Source organism: Eulemur rufifrons, chromosome 2, assembly GCF_041146395.1.
Source record: "Eulemur rufifrons isolate Redbay chromosome 2, OSU_ERuf_1, whole genome shotgun sequence".
In the NCBI taxonomy this organism is placed as follows: Eukaryota; Metazoa; Chordata; class Mammalia; order Primates; family Lemuridae; genus Eulemur; species Eulemur rufifrons.
The window spans coordinates 18,748,271-18,763,831 of NC_090984.1; the positions used below are offsets into that span (position 1 = coordinate 18,748,271).

The 15,561-nt window shown below is 61.5% G+C and overlaps 1 protein-coding gene across 4 annotated transcripts; it reads right to left on the minus strand.

Moving 5' to 3' along the window:
• Positions 1–600: 600 nt before the first annotated feature.
• ARHGAP45 (Rho GTPase activating protein 45) lies at positions 601–15,098 on the minus strand. 4 transcript variants are annotated; one of them, XM_069481079.1, is made up of 23 exons: positions 14,961–15,098; positions 12,648–12,978; positions 8,866–9,009; positions 8,588–8,672; positions 8,433–8,505; positions 8,209–8,275; positions 7,988–8,125; positions 7,807–7,871; positions 7,491–7,601; positions 7,335–7,415; positions 5,972–6,160; positions 5,605–5,742; positions 5,328–5,518; positions 5,064–5,188; positions 4,900–4,980; positions 4,637–4,741; positions 4,361–4,530; positions 3,791–3,979; positions 3,571–3,708; positions 3,125–3,351; positions 2,838–3,048; positions 2,091–2,196; positions 601–1,597 (listed from the first exon to the last, which is right to left on the minus strand). In XM_069481079.1, exons 1-23 carry the CDS (start codon positions 15,096–15,098, stop codon positions 1,251–1,253), a joined length of 3,450 nt encoding a protein of 1,149 aa, XP_069337180.1. In that variant the 3' UTR covers positions 601–1,250. The 4 variants fall into 4 exon arrangements, with proteins under 4 accessions (XP_069337180.1, XP_069337186.1, XP_069337196.1 ...); XM_069481085.1 differs by lacking the exon at positions 14,961–15,098 and adding an exon at positions 13,916–14,016; XM_069481095.1 differs by lacking the exon at positions 14,961–15,098 and adding an exon at positions 13,720–13,818.
• Between the last annotated feature and the right edge of the window lie 463 nt (positions 15,099–15,561).

A 15,561-nucleotide genomic window follows, 5' to 3' on the forward strand; every position in this document is an offset into this window, starting at 1 on the left:
TGGTGTCTCCTTGTGGCATTGGTTTGCTTTTCCCTGTTGGCTGATGAGGCTGAGTGTCTTTTCACGTGTTTGTTGGCCATTTGTGTATCTTTGGAGAAATGTCCATACAGATCCTTTGCCTATCATTTAATTGGGTTAAGTGTTTTAGAGACACCGTTACCCAGGCTGGAAGGCAGTGGCGTCACCATGCAACCTCAAACTCCTGGGCTCAAGCGATCCTCCTGCCTCAGCTTCCCGAGTAGCTGGGACTACAGGTGCACCACCATGCCCTGCTCAAAACAAAATAAATTTGAAATGCAGTTCTGCAAGTGCACTGGCCACATTTCCAGTGCTCGGTGGCCACTTGGGGTTGGTGTACAGGAAGGACCTCAAGGAGGAGAAAGTACCTGCCATCTGGAAAGTTCTGTCAGACGGCCCTGAGCTGTAAATTTACATGAGAAATCTGCATGGCCTGTCCGAAGATGACCCAGGCTCACCCGCTGCATTGGCTCTGGCAGGATCTCTTCCCCGCAAGCCTCCCCCAGGAGCTGCTGAGGAGCCCTCTGCGCCCCTCCAGCCTCTTCTTCCAAGGCTGCTGCCACCACAGGAGAGAGACCAGGTTGAAAACTTTATTAAGCAAAGTAAACGTGCGTGTCAAAGAACTATATGTGACCTGTAAGTGGCATGTACCTAAACCCCAGGTGTCCGAGCCTGGTTTTCTGAAAAAGCGGAGGCATCCCAAGGCTGCTGTGTGGGCCCAGCCGTCCTGCGACCTGGGAAGCCGCACTAAAGGCCGGCCTCTACCCCCATCCACGGCTTCCGGAATGGCCTTCCACCCCAGACACCACATCTGCTCCATACGGCGGACAGTGAGAGGGCAGGGCTGGGCCTGCTGTCCTGGGGGAGTGAGGGGCGCGCTGAGCAGAGACAGGTTCCTCCGTCCACACACACACAGCCCTGTGTGCGCTTACAACAGGGCTGGGCGACTTGACGATAGAGCGAAGTTCCTCCACTCCAGCTCAGCTCTGGGGCACGGGGTGGTGTGTGGGGTCCCCGCAGCCTCGCTGACCCTCATGCTCCTGGACGCTTCTGGGAGGAGGTGGCCAGCACTGCCCTCTCTGCTCTGTGGGCTGGCGGGACCGGCCGAGTCCCGGTGCTCATGGTAGCAACCCCAGGACAGCGTGGGCGAGGTGTGCCCTGGGCCAGGGACGGTCCAGAGGGGCTGGAGCCAGCAGGATAGACGCTGGCCATGGGCCCCACACTGCTCCAGCTCAGACGAACTCTGGCTGCCTCTCCCGGCAGGTTCCCAGTGCGATCCACCCGCCACGGAGTCTCACGGTGGGCAGCTGGCCCCGGGCCACATTGTTGGACTGGTTGGTATTGTATGCGGAGAGCCGTGGGGCTGGGCCGTCCTCATCTTCATCCTCATCCTCCCTGGCCGCAGCCTCCAGCTGCTCCTCGCTGCCACTGCCGCTGCAGGGACCCTCCTCCAAGCTGGCCTCAGACTCCTGCTTCTCCAGGAAGTTGAAGTGGTGCAGAGCGCTGGCGCCTGACGACGACAGCGGGTCGGAGGCCTCCTCCAGCTCCGAGTCCGAGTCGTTGGACACAACTTGGGATTCTGAGGAAGAGAGATGGAGGAGAGAGGTGTCCCACGACCAGAAGGGAGGCACCAGGTCAGCCGCCTTTGACACCGTGAGGACAGCCCCACGTGAATCAAATCCTGGGGCCCCCTCTCCAACCAAGCCCGTCCCTGCCCTTGGAAAGCACACACCCACAGGTGACGTGCTTAGCCCAGCCTGGCACCTGGCATCTCTAGAGACCACACACAGAGGCATTACTTGCACGTTCAAGGTGCCCATTTCTTAGTGTAGACCTCGAAAAAGCATTGCTTTGCTTGTGTTTGCAACAGAGTGAAGGAAAAAGAATGAACATTTAACAAATGTGGTCCTCACGGCAGACAAAGATCGTGCGGCTTCTGGGCACTGCGACCTGGACCAACCAGCTGTTGTGCGCACAACACTGTCACCAGGCACTGCACCCACTGGCAAAATGTCCTGGCCTCCTCCAGGGCCGCTGAGGTGACAGGCCGAGCGGTGACCGCATGCACTCACCTTCTCCCCCGTCCTCCACCTCCTGCAGTGAGTAGGCAGCCCCCTCGCCCGCCTCCAGGTATGGCACCTGGATAACCACTTCAGCCTGTGGGTCCAAGGACCCGCCCTGCAGGGGCAGAACAGAGGTCAGGGAGGGGCCAGGAATAAATTAACAAAAGAAACAACCCCCTAAAAGTTACTGACACCGCTCCTGCTGAGGCCGTGACCCACCACACTAATGTAAACAGGCCTGGCCCCAACAGTCGGCTCTTACCGGAGGCTGAGCCACCCTGACCCCCCAGCCCACTCTGGGCTTCTGCAGAGCTCATCCAACGCAGCAGAGCAGGAGCAAACCCAGGAAGCTGCCTCCCTCCATGTGAGAGATGCCAGAAGATAGATAAAGAAATATAAGGAAGACTTGAAGACAGGAGAGGGGGCAAGATGCTTTCAGGAAATGAGACAGACTCGATTCCTAGAAATGGAGGCCTGAGAGGTTGAAAGTGAAACCCAGCGGCCGGGTGCAGTGGCAGGCAATGGCGTGGTGGACAGAGAAGTCTGACGTGAGTGCCAGAGTGTAGGGGTGGCCACAGGGCCTTTGCACCACCTGGGGCTCTCCCAGTTCTTTGCTTAGAAGGCACCTGGCAAACAAAATGGGTCCTGTCCAGCCCAGTTCTCTCCCCATCTTGGTCCAACAGACCACCATCACTGCCCCAAACAGCCCTCACCATCACCTGCACATATGGCTCTGGGCCAGACCCCTGTCCTCACCTGGCCTTCGGGTGCCTCCTCTGGTTCCTCCTCGAAGACCAGGCGGTAGTGGACGATGAGGGTCTCGATGATGCGGGCCTGGTGGGGGTAGTCCACCAGCGAGGAGAGGGAGACAGTGGCCTCGGTGGGCCGAGGCCGCAGCAGGGTGGGCCCAAACACAATGCCCAGGTTCCCTGGGGTCATCTTGTTGTCCTGCTCCACCTCCACGATCCTGGGGGGTCAGGAGCATGAGGGGGTGCACGTGAGGGGCCCTGGGGGACCCCTGCCACCCTGGCCCCTGCCCTCACCTGCGCAGGTGCCGCAGCAGGTACTGCAGCGTGGCCCTGTTCTCAGGTGGCAGGTCCCGCAGGAGCTCCCGCAGCCTGCAGGCCATAGCTACGGCAGCCGCCTCACTTTCGGAGCCATCCTGCCGGCCCCGGGAGGCCGCCTTGGCCTCGGCCTCTGCCTTCAGGCTGTCCTTGGCCAGCCCCACCAGCTCGTGGTAGAGGCGGAAGGAGATGAGCGGCTCGGGCAGCTGCGGACAAGGGGTTAGAGCTGGGGTCGGTGGGCCTGCCAAGGCCCTGGCCCCCAGCCATGGCCATGCCCCTGCCAAGTGTTGGCTGCGGCTAGTCTTCCCTGGCCACGCCCCTACCCTCCACCCCACTCAGTGTCACCTGCTCCTGCCATGGCTACACCCCTTCCAGGCCCTGGCTCAGGCTAGGCCTCTGCCCTGCCCACCTCCAGCGAGTCTCACCTGGCGCAGGTAGAGCTTGAGGACGTTGCTGATGTCGTGGGGCGGGGCCTGTGACAGCTCCACCAGCTCCTTACCATTCTCAAAGGCCTGGCACAACTTCTCCACACGCGTCTTCACCCCATTGACCCGGTAGATGCCCTGCGGGGGGCATTCGGCCTCAGCCCACACCCACCTCCCAGCCCCTGCCCCCAGGACAGGCCCCCTGGGCACCCAGCCTCACCTTGGTGCGCAGAGCCCGTCGCTCAATCTCGCAGACGCACTTCTTGACCAGGAAGGGCACGCCGTCTGGGGTGCCGCGTGCCGCTCGGCCGAAGTCCTGGCCGAAGAGCTGCAGCCGGCCCTGCAGCTTCTTGTGGCCGCACTGGATGGCCAGGGTCTCCAGGCATTTCTTGTGGCAGGCCAGGCAGCACTGTGGGGGATGGGCATGGAGTGAGCTCCGGGCCACACCCCTACCCGTCAGCACTGACCCCTTGAGGCCCCCCCATGCCCTCACACACGGCACTTCCACCCCATGGCCTCCACTTCTTCCCACCCATTGGTTTTCCTGTGGCAGCCCCAGGGCCTTTGCACTAGCTGCACCTCCTTCCTGGGACACTTCTCCCCAGATGCCCTGCCCCCAAACCTGAAAGAGCCCACCCCATCACCCCCCCTACACCTCCTTCCAGACGCCTACTCACCCAAAAGCTTCCCACTCACTCCCTGTTCTGGGCTGGACCTTCCTGAAGGCACATGGGCCAGCTGGTGCCTGGCACCCCAAAGGTGCCAGCCCTCCCTTGGGGACCCCACTCACCTCCTCGCACTCAGCACCCTGGAAGTAGACGTAGCTGTTGCACTCCCGGCACTTGGCGGGCGTACGGAGCTTCCGGAGCCGGTGGGTGCGTGCAGCCTTGGACAGCCCCACATTGCGGAAGGGCCCACTGGGCATGGCTGGCAGCTCAGGGGCCATGCTATTGAGGTCATCTGGGGGCAGGACAGGCAGCCAGTGTCACCCAGGCAGGTCAGGGCCAGGCCAACAGACCACGTCCAAACCTCCTTTCTCCCCACACCCGGGTCAGGGGACCCTCACCCTGCTCAAAGGCCGAAGCCCCTGCACCACCCTCCTGGTCCACCAGTTCCTCGTTGGATGACATGGTGCCACTGGAGGATGTGCGTTCAAACTTCTTAAAGTCCCCTGAGCAGGAAAACAGAGCTGTCAGACACCCCGAGCCAGGAGGGACCAGGCCAGGGGGCCCATCTGGAACCCTCTATCACCCCCAGTGCATGATGAGCCCGCTGAGGCCTGGGAGGGCGGCAGCTTCCCCATCCCAGCCCACCTGCCAGGGTCCTCACCTGAGCCGGTGCTGGGGTCCAGGGTGCCTGAGTCTGAGATCGAGATCGGCCATGACTTGTGCACCTGGTGTCCTCGGCCACCTGAGGAAAGAGGCATCTCTGGTGAAGGGCTGAAGGGGTCACAGGGAGCCAGCGCCCACCCCTGGGCCCTGCCGGACACTTACCCCTGCGATCCTTGACAAGTGTTCCCTCCTGGGAGCCACCTTCCTCTGGGGGGCTGCTGCCAGTGTCTGCCCCTGCAGTATCACCAACATTGAAGCTCCCCTTCCGAGCACGCATGACGGGGGACCTGATGGGAGGAACAGTGAGGAGTGGGGGCCTTGGTGGTGTGGCAGAGGGTCCTTTGGCCCGCCTCGTGACAGGTGAGAAGCCCGGCTCCCCAGGGCATGGATGTGCACGGCGGGCACCGGGTGGGCAGGCGGCAGTACCAGGTGTTGGTGGAGACATGGGGTTCAAAGTCATAGTGCACGTCTGGCTCCTCCCCGCGTTGCAGCTGGCGCACGTGGGAGGCGTACTGCTGGCCCGGGTCGTAGAGCTTGCTGCTCTCGCACAACATCTGGAAGTGCACGGGCAGCGGGGCCGTCTGCATGTGCATCATCTGGTAGTAGGAAATGGTGGCCTACGGGTGGCACGTGAGGGCGGCAGGGTCAGGAGGCTGGACCGGCAGCCGCCCCCCACACCCCGGGGGTGGGAACTGGCACACACCGACTTGATGGTCTGGTCGCTCTGCCGGATGACCTCCTGGATCTGCCGTAATGCGGTCACCTTGGTGTCTTCCAGCTCCTGCTTCTGTGTCTTAGCATCCGCCACGCACGTGCGGTACGTGGCCATGGCCTCCTCCGCCTGGGGTGGGTGCGGGGCACAGGCAGGCTTAGCCCCCGGGGCATTGCCAGGCCTGATTCAGACATCCCAGGGCTGAGCCATGCAGGGAAGGGTGGGCAGGGCGTTCCTGGCGGGACGCACAGCCCAGGCAAAGGCCTGGAGTGGGAAAGTTCACACATTGCCCCAAGAGACGCCACCCCCGAGTCTCATCCTCTGGGACCCTCTGTGGCCACCTCCCTGCCGGCCTCACCTTGTTCTTGGCTTCCTCCTCCAGCCGTCGCCGCTTGTCCAGGGTCTTGGAGGCCGTACTGCCTGCCCCAGGCGCGGTGCCTGCCTGTTCCTCCTCAGCCTTGGCCACGAGGAAGCGGGCCTTGTCATGATCCTCGCAGCGCTGGATGTAGCCCTGCTTGGCCTTGCGCAGGTTGGACTCTGCCTCTTGCTGTGGGCGTGGGAGTGAGGGGCCCAGGTTTGATCCTGTCCTGCAATAGGACTCGGTCTCCCAGCCTCTTCCCGTCCTTCTTCCCACCCACATCAGCCCAGATGGCCCCCACAGTGGGACCCTGTGAGGAAGGGGCACTTGGGGTGCCCATTTGACAGGCTGGGAAGCTGAGGCACCGACACCTCCACCAGCCCCTGCAGGAGCAGGCTGATGTCTCAAGCCACTGTCTCTTTCACTTCCCTTCTCACAGATGAAAACAGAGGCCGCGCAGGCAGGAAGTCAGACTCTCAGGGTTGGCAGAAACAGCAGTTAGTCAAAAAACAGGGGGCCTCCGGGAGGGCCACACCTCACAACCTACACCATCAGAGACTTACACATAGAGACAAGAACCAACACAAGTACTAGGAGAAACCATGGGAGGAGTTTCTAAAATAACCCCAGACTGGGGAAGGCCTTTTGATGAGTGACACAAAACTCAGAGACCATAAAAGACTAACTAACAATCAACCTATTAGTGTTAGACTACTAACAATCAACTACTACTAACACTCAGTGGTTTCTACCTGGCAAAATAGGCCATAGGTAAAATCAAGAGTCAAACAATAAACACAGGGGTAGTGGTGGGTAGGGGAGTCTGTAACTCACATCATTAAGGGTTTTCTCTCATATGTAAAGAGCTCCGGAAAATCAATAAGAATAAACTACTGTCCAACCCAAGGTGCACAAAGGAGAAGAACTGAGAGTTCCCAAAAGAGGAAAGGCACTGCTAGGGCCTGGGAGGGTAGCTCGTACACCCACACCCTGGGCACAGCCATTCCCTTTTAGGCACTGATCCAAGAGAAATCCTCACATGTCTGTAAGATGGGGACACAAGCTTATCATGGCAATAGTGTTTGTTTTTGCTTTGTGTTTTATTTTTTGAGACAGAGTCTTGCTCTGTCACCCAGGCTAGAGTGCCGTGGTGTCATCACAGCTCTCTGCAGCCTCCAACTCCTAGGCTCAATAGATCCTCCTGCCTCAGCCTTCTGAGTAGCTGGGACTGCAGATGTGGCCAGAGCGTCTTTGAGCCAGGAGGAGGTCAGCCTGCGGGGCCATGGCCAGCCCCACACGTGCACTCAGGAGGCTGTGCCTGCGCCAGCTGCCCCACCCCACCCACCCCGCCCACCAGCCCTACCAGCTTCCTCTGGGCACGGTGCCAGGACTCTTTGATCTCCTTCCTGCGCTTCTCGTGCTCAAGCCTCCGCAGGGTCAGGGGCTGGGGAGAGACAAGCTGTGAGCGGGGACCCCAATGCCACCCTCTGCCCAGCCCACCCTCCTGGGCGCAGCCCACCTGCATGAAAGTCTGGGTCTGCAGCGTGCCCACTGCCTGCACCATGCCGTGGCCAAACTCCAGGTCCTGCTCCAGGGCCAGCGAATAGATGGACAGGAGCGGCATGTGGGGCTGCGGGGTGGGGCAGTGGTCACTGAGACAGGAAGAGAGAGGGACGGGGAGCCCACTGCTTCCTTGGCCCCTGCAGCTACCCACCCAGCCACCCACCGTTGGCCTCATGGTATAGGGGGAGCCCCTGCTCTCGGGCCCCTCACAGGGGGGCTGAGACTCACACCCAGGCCCGAGGGACCCCTGCCCGGTACCGGCCAGCCCCCACCTCCTGCATGACGCTTTGTCTGCAGTTGTGCACGATCTTCTGCAAGCCTTTGGCAAACTCCATCTCTGCAGGCCGGGGAGTGGTGTGAGGTGCGGGGCGGAGGCTCACCAACCCCAACCCGCCCAAACCCCCTCCCCACTCCAGCCCTGCCCCACCCTGCTGGGGCTCCCGTGGCGCTCACCCAGGGTGGTCCGCTTCTCCAGGTAGCCTATGAGGTCCTTCATGTACTTGGCCATGTTCTTGGCATACTGCAGCGCGGCATCCACACCTCCTTCACATCGCTGCAGCAACATGTCCACCTCCTCGGGGGCCAGGCAGCCTGGGGGGACACCCGCTCAGCTATGGCCTGGCCCGCTACCTCCCAGCCCGCCACCCAGGTGCCTGCCTGCGGTGGAGACTTACCCGCGTCGCAGTCCTCAGTGCTGGGAGCAGCACCCTCACTGCCCTGTCCGTATAGGTTCTCCACGGACTACAGGGGAGGGAGGCACAGGTGAGACCCGCCCAGTGCTGAGCCCACCACCCTGCAGGGAACAGTCATGGCCCGCCTGGGCAGGGGGGAAACGGAGGTGCACAGAGGACGCAGGGTGACTCGCCATGCCCTGTGACCTGAACACCTGGACACTCACCTGGCCAGGGTCCCCGGGAGGCACTGCCAGAAGGGTGCTGCTGTCCACTTCGCCCATGAGGAACTCAGACACACTGCAGGGCCGGGGTGTCAGCATCAAGAAGAACAGAGGCCCCCACATCCCCCCATGCCCGCCCTGCAGGCTCCCGCGCTCACGTGCTGCTAAAGGACACCGCGATCGTCTCCAGCGCCTTCTCGAACTCCCTCTTGTCTGACTCATTGTTGCTCTCGTAATGGAAGGCTGGGACAGGGACAAGAAGGTTGCTTTCTCTGCAACTCACTGAGGGGAGCCCTTAGCCCAGGGGGAGCGAGTATCAAGGAACTGTTGTGCCCGTCAAACTCCTATGCATCCTTCAAAACCCACTTCAAACATGCCTTCCTCCAGGAAGCCCTCCCTGGCAGAGAGCCCTTGCTGCCCATCCCAGCTGGCTAACCTTTGACCTTTGCGATGAGGGTGCCAGCAGCTGTGAGCGTCTCCACAGTGTTCAGCAGCGGGTACTTAGAGATGACCTGGCGCATTACACGTAGGGCCTCGCCCAGGCATTCATGGGCCAGTGGCCGGCGGGCCTCAAGGAGTTCTGCTGGGCAGAGTCAGTGTGAGCAGGGGGGTATGAGCCTGGTCCCGGTGAAAGTCTGTTTACCTCCTCCCTCCTGCTCAGAGCTCCTGTCCCCAGTTTGGGAAATTGAGGCAGAAGCGGGAGAGGGCAGATGTCCAGGGCTCACTGAGAGACCTCGGGTGGGGCACTGTCCCTCTCTGGGCTCCTGGCTACCTCAGCAAAGGCCAGACCTTGGCTTAGACAGTCCCTTCTGCTAAGAACATGCTTTTTCTATCCCTTCAGAAAGGAAACTGCCGCTGCTCCTTCAAGCCACAGTCCCAGGCCCCTTCCTCCATGAAGCCCACCTGGCCCCTGCCCTGCCCTAGACCTTAGGACGGCTCAAAGCCCTGCCCAGCCCTCTCCCTTTCTGCCTGCCTGGGCACTGGGCCCCCAGCAACGCTGTCATCTCACTCTCTCCCCGCCGCCACCCCACGAGACAGGTATTATCATCATCCTCATGTTGCAGACAAGGAAACTGAGGCACAAAGCTTTCCCATTACCTCTGAAGGCATCAGAACACCAGACAGAAGGACCCTGCCTGGCTTTATCTCCAGGGTAATAGGGAACCATAGAAGGTGTTAGAGGACAGGAGGGTCACGGTCAGATCTGTCTGTTGGAATGTGGCTTTAAGTGCCCTTCTAAAATGTTCTCAGTTAAAAATAAAAACAATTTTTAAAAAATCAGAGTGTACCGATGCTGCCAAGGTGAAAGAATGCCCAGAAACAGAGCCCGGGAGTGGACCTGCCGACCAGCCGAACAGACAGCTTTGACCCTCTGACAGCTGCGAGAATATTCAAAAAACTAAAATCTGGCCGGGCGCGGTGGCTCACGCCTGTAATCCTAGCACTCTGGGAGGCCGAGGTGGGCGGATCGTTTGAGCTCAGGAGTTCGAGACCAGTCTGAGCAAGAGCGAGACCCCATCTCTACTAAAAAAATAGAAAGAAATTATATGGACAGCTAAAAATCTATATAGAAAAAATTAGCCGGGCATGGTGGCACATGCCTGTAGTCCCAGCTACTCGGGAGGCTGAGACAGAGGATCGCTTGAGCCCAGGAGTTTGAGGTTGCTGTGAGCTAGGCTGACGCCACGGCACTCACTCTAGCCTGGGCAACAGAGTGAGACTCTGTCTCAAAAAAAAAAAAAAAAAAAAACTAAAATCTGAAAATAGGTGCCTCACCCCATTTTAGCACTGGGGACCCCCCCTCTGAATGCCACCTCTGGGGAGAGGCCCGCAGAGTCACCAGCCAAAGATTCTGCCCGGCACTGTCCCCATGCCTGGGACCTCCAGGAGCGGAGCGCATCTTTGCTGCCAGAGTCCCCGGAGGTGGGAAGAGGCTTCAGGGCTCCAGGCCACGCCCCTTCCCTGGACATTCCTTCCACACACCCCGCCCCTCGCGCCACTGGGTCTTGGCCACCAAGGTCCCTGCAGTACCTCCCTACCCGGGAAGCTGATGGCAGGCGGGATCCCTGCAAAGTCCCGAGATGTCCAGCTTGGCAAGGCGGAGGCAAGCGCGCAGCAGCAGCTGCGTAACCAGCCCGCGGGACACTAATGTCCTGGGCGCCACATGCTCCCCGTGGGGCTGGGGGACCCCGGCACCCTCCCCTCACCTCGGGTTCCCACGCGGCAGCGCACGGAGCCCTCGTCCAGCGCCGGGTGCAACGTCCCGCAGATACACATGGCGCAGAGACCATGAACGCGTGGGACCAGGCGACTGCCTGTTCTGGGGGTCTCTGGTGGCCGACTAGCGGCCAAACCGGCTCGGGCCGGTCTGGAGGCCCCGCCTCCGCTAAGGAAAACCCCGCCCTGGCGTCCCGGTCCCCCTGGCCGGCGTCCTTGGCTCCCAGCACGTGTAGCGCAGGAGTCCAGACCTGAGGCGGCGCCCTTCCAGGTGTGGCTGGTTGAGGGCCAGCGGGGAAACTGAGGCCCAGAGCCCAAGCCTGGGGTGTGAAGAGGCCCCAGGAAGGGGCAAAGGGACCCCCATCTACCACGTCTTGTCCACCTGCGCCCCGGCGCCCCCCGCCTCCTGGGCTGCCTACGCAGGGGTCCCCAAGCTACGGCCTGGGCCCCGCAACAATGACAATATGCTTTGGACACCTGATTAGTCTCAGCGACCCTGTGGGGCTGTTTTACAGACGAGTCACACGAGGTCTAAAGAGGGAAGGGGCCCTGGCAGCGTCTCACGGTGGGGCAGGGGCAGCTTCAAGACTGGAACCCAGGCCGGGCGCGGTGGCTCACGCCTGTAATCCTAGCACTCTGGGAGGCCGAGGTGGGCGGATCGTTTGAGCTCAGGAGTTCGAGACCAGCCTGAGCAAGAGCGAGACCCCATCTCTACTAAAAATAGAAAGAAATTACATGGACAGCTAAAAATATATATAGAAAAAATTAGCCGGGCATGATGGCGCATGCCTGTAGTCCCAGCTACTCGGGAGGCTGAGACAGGAGGATCGCTTGAGCTCAGGAGTTTGAGGTTGCTGTGAGCTAGGCTGACGCCACAGCACTCACTCTAGCCTGGGCAACAGAGTGAGACTCTGTCTCAAAAAAAAAAAAAAAAGACTGGAACCCAGACCCTTTGTGCACCAGGGCTTCCTGGGCCGGGTGCCCTCCAGACGCAGGGAAGGGGACCTCGCCCAGGCCCCCCAGTTCCAACCTCCTGAAGGACGCCTGCAGGCAGAGCCCTGCCCAGGCCTGGCCTCCAAGGAAGAGCCAGGATCGGAAAGGAACCAAGATTAGAGTTTCCCCAGGAAACCAGCTCCAGCCCCAGCCCCTGGGACCAGATAACCACCAGGGCTCCCACCCCTCTCAGCAGGGACAGGGCCCTGCAGCAGAGCCCTCCTTAGCCCTCTAAGGTGCAGAGGTCCAACCCCGGCTTTGGATGCCGGCCAGGTAAGCTAGGGCTTAGGGCCTTACTGGGGACTTGGTCTCATCATCTGTAAAAGGGGCGGCTGAGGGGAGGGTGCGGGCCAGGGCACTGGCCTGACCCTGGCACTGTGGTTTCCGGGAGCAGCCGGTGGGCGCTGGAGGCAGCACACGAGGTGCCCGCCCGGGCTGCCAGGGACAAACAGGAAGCAGATGAAAATAGCTCGGCAGGAAGCTGGGCTGTCAGCAGCCGCGTGGAGGAGAAAACGGAACTGCCATCCCACAGGCGGCTCACTCCCAGCACCTCCAGACATTTGATGTCCCCATCCAGGCTTTTGTCCCTCCAGAACCTTTCTCCACCCAGACCTCAGCCAACCTCAAGTCCGTGTCATTCCAAAATGCAGGTCTGCTCCCAGCTGTCCTGCTCTAACGCCGTCTATGCCTCCCCACGGCCCTCAGGATGCAGTCATCCTCACACACCTCCTACACCCCACACCGTGCCCCGCCACTGCATCCCCCATTTCTGTGTTTCTCAGCCCGCACCCAGGACATTCCTTTGCCTTTGCCTCCTAGTTGACACCAAACTCCTACACATCCCTCAGAGCTTTAGCTGTCATGGCCACTTCTGCACAGCCCTCCCTGCAATCCTCTTCTGAGACTCTCCAAATCCCCCCCTACATCCTTTCTTGACCCTTAAGGGTTAGAGAGATCTGTGTCTGCCTCTGCCTTCCTCCCAGGCCTCAGTGTCCCTGCTGCTCTCACCGTCACGCAACACACACTCCTTGAGTTTCTCAAGGCCCTCAGCGAAGCGCGCCACGTCGGCCAGCAGGTGGGAGATGTCCTCCACGGCATCAGGGGAGGGGCCCTCCGTAGGCAGCTCGCCTGGGCTGGCAGCTGCCATTGGGCTTCGGTGGCCCCGGCCCAATGTCCAGGAGGCGGCTCCAGACAGCGGGAAGCCGGCTGCGCTGGCATGGCGGCTCAGGCTGGTGGGCCGCTTGAGTGTGCCAGTGGCCTTGACGCCTGAGGACACGGCTGGTGGCTCCAGGCTTGGTCCAGGGAACACAGCATCAGCCCCTTCTTTCCTGGGCAGCTCCTTGGGTAGGAGGGGGAAGCTGGTAAAGGGGGTGCTCCAGCTTGGATGCTGCCTCAGTTTTCCCAGAAATGAAATGGGGCCCTGGAGGACCTTCAGCGTCTGACCCCACAAGGGTCAAAGGCCAGAGGTCACAGGGCTGAGATTTGGAACTGTAGCCCCCCCCACCTGTTACCCAACATCCCTTTCCCTAGAGCTTTCACAAACAACGGTCCTGCCCTAACCACAGCCAGGGGCGTGGCCTGTGGGGAGCATGGGGGAGGGGGCACCCCACTTCCTGGTGCGGGTAGAGAGGGCCAGGAGAGGGTCCACAGCCCTTGCGGTCCCCCTCAGGCTCCAGCAGATGCACCTACTTTCCAGTGAAGACACCTCTGACAATTCCTGCACCCTAAGGGTCCTATAGAACCCTGAGTCTCACAGATACCCCCGGGCCTTGTAGACAGACACCTCCAAGCTTTGTAGACACCCCCTTATCTTCGTAGACACCCCCCAGCTTCATAGATACCCCCAGGCCCCGGTGCCAATGGATCCCCTTACAAGTTCTGCTGCCCTATAAACCTTCAACCCAACAGCCAGGCCCAGCCCTCCCACTTCTCAAAGGCTCCTGGAGCCCCCAAATTGCCTGAGCCCGCATCCTGCAGTGTCCCAGATCCAACACTGCCCCACCCAGGTACCCTCCCTTCCCACTCCCTGGGCCCCACAACCGGCCCTGGGGATGCAGTGGCCACTCCAAAACGTCCCTACCCTGAGCTGAACATGGAGGTCCCGGCCTCTCCTCTGTGGCCCCTGCCGTCCAGCCCGATAGGGGCTGTAGCTGGCCTGGGCCCTCCGCCGGCCCAGCATGGTGCTGCCCAGCCCAGGCCCCGCCTGGTGTCCCTATCCCCCTTGGGCTGGGTGTCAGTCGCTGGTCCCCGCCCGCTCCCACAGAGGCTTGACTCACCCCCGAGGGCAGCGGGCTGGGGCTTCCCGCCCGGTTCTTTTTCGAGATAGAAGGGGTTTTCATGAGCTCCCGTTTCTTCCTGGAGAACATGGTGGGGCCGCCTCCGGGTGGCCGGCTTCGGTCGGGCAGGCTGGGGGGGGTCTCAGCGCTGCAGGTCCGGGCGCCGGCCACCCCCCTCCCCAGCTGTCAGGCCCACGTGACAGGCCCGGCCCTCCTTGGCGGGCCGTCCCCCCCGGCAGGAAAAGGCTCCGCGAGGCAGCGCAGCAGACTGGTCCCCCACCCCTCCCGGCCTCAGCCTGCAGCTCCGCAGAGTGGGCGCGAAGGTGCGGCTGCAGGCCCCGCCCCCGGCCCCGGCCGCGCCCCCGGCTTCCGCTTTCGGGAGCTCTGCGCCCCTGCCTGGCACTGGCGCCCCCAGCAGGTACCAGGAGGCCGACTGCGGGGACATTGTCCCTCACTCGGACACACGCCCAGTAGCGACTAGGAGTACACGGACACGCGTGCACGATGACACGCAGGGACAGGGACTTTCACATGCGCTTAGCTCCGCAGATGACATGGAGACACTGAGCTTCGCACTCAGACGCAGGACACAGACACCAGCCCCAAGTCACCTGCCCTAGAGTCCCCCTTTTCCCTGCAGGCACGCCTGGGTCCTGACTTCTCTGGTCACCCGCCCTGCAGACTTCAGGGCTCAGCAGGGCCCGGGCAGGGCGGAGTGGGGTCACCCCCTGGTGGCCGGCCCTGCAGCCCAACACCAACACTGTCCTCAGCGAAGCTCCTCCCTCCTACATTCCAGGGACTTGGGACACAAGCACGCACGACCCCAGGAGTGCTGGACAGTAGGAGGAAGGCACAGAAGCACTGCTAACATGCTGAGGCCATGTGGGACCCGAGAGCTGGGGCATCTGGGTGTGTACAGGTCCCAGTCCCCTTCCACCCTCCCCAACACCCCCCAGTGTGAGCCCTCTCCCCTCCCTAGGTCTCCCTCCCTCCCCTCCCTCCCGAGTCCTACACTCAATCCAAAAGCCCCAACCCCTCTACTGACCTCAGGTGGGAGGGGCGGGTCTCCTGGACACAAGACTTGAAGGCCAGAGCCCCCAGTCCTCCATCCAACTCTCCAGACCTGCGTCCAACCGCAAACGCAGCCCAGCAGCCCCTTGAGGACTTTCTGCCCACCGCTCATTGTTCTGAGCACCGGGATCAGCAGCTGAGGGCTGGTGGGTGGGCTCCTGGCCAGGCCTGGAGGCCTGTGTTACAGGCCATGGGGCTTCTCTAAGCTAACTGGGACATTCCTGAGCCCTGACCTCACCCCCACTTCGTGGCCAGGCCCTCACAGGTACCGCCCTTAGGTGCCAGGCCCACGTGGGCATGCAGGGGCTCAGGGACTGTGACCAGGTTCTAGGAAGCCCCCACTGGCATCCCCCCAGCTCTCCAGAGGTATTTACAGCTGTTCACCTGGGCCCCAGGAATCACCACTGGGCCCACAAACCCACAGGCGCACACATGGGGTGCAACTGGCCCTTTCCACACACGTGTGCAGACAGCTGCATGTGGACCCGTGTGTAGCCTGGCAGATGGACACACATGCACACCGTTTCGCCACCATGCTCCGAGCCAGTATTTTTATTTCCTCCAGGGCAGTGGCC

Bases quoted from the DNA above. Each gene is read 5' to 3' on its own strand.
- ARHGAP45 (XM_069481079.1), bottom strand. From the start codon at position 15,098: ATGAGCGGTGGGCAGAAAGTCCTCAAGGGGCTGCTGGGCTGCGTTTGC. The intron at 8,506-8,587 runs GTGAGCGCGGGA...CCGGCCCTGCAG, and splicing joins GCGGTGTCCTTTAGCAGCAC to TGTGTCTGAGTTCCTCATGG. The intron at 7,416-7,490 runs GTGGGCTGCGCC...GTCTCTCCCCAG, and splicing joins AGACCCAGACTTTCATGCAG to CCCCTGACCCTGCGGAGGCT.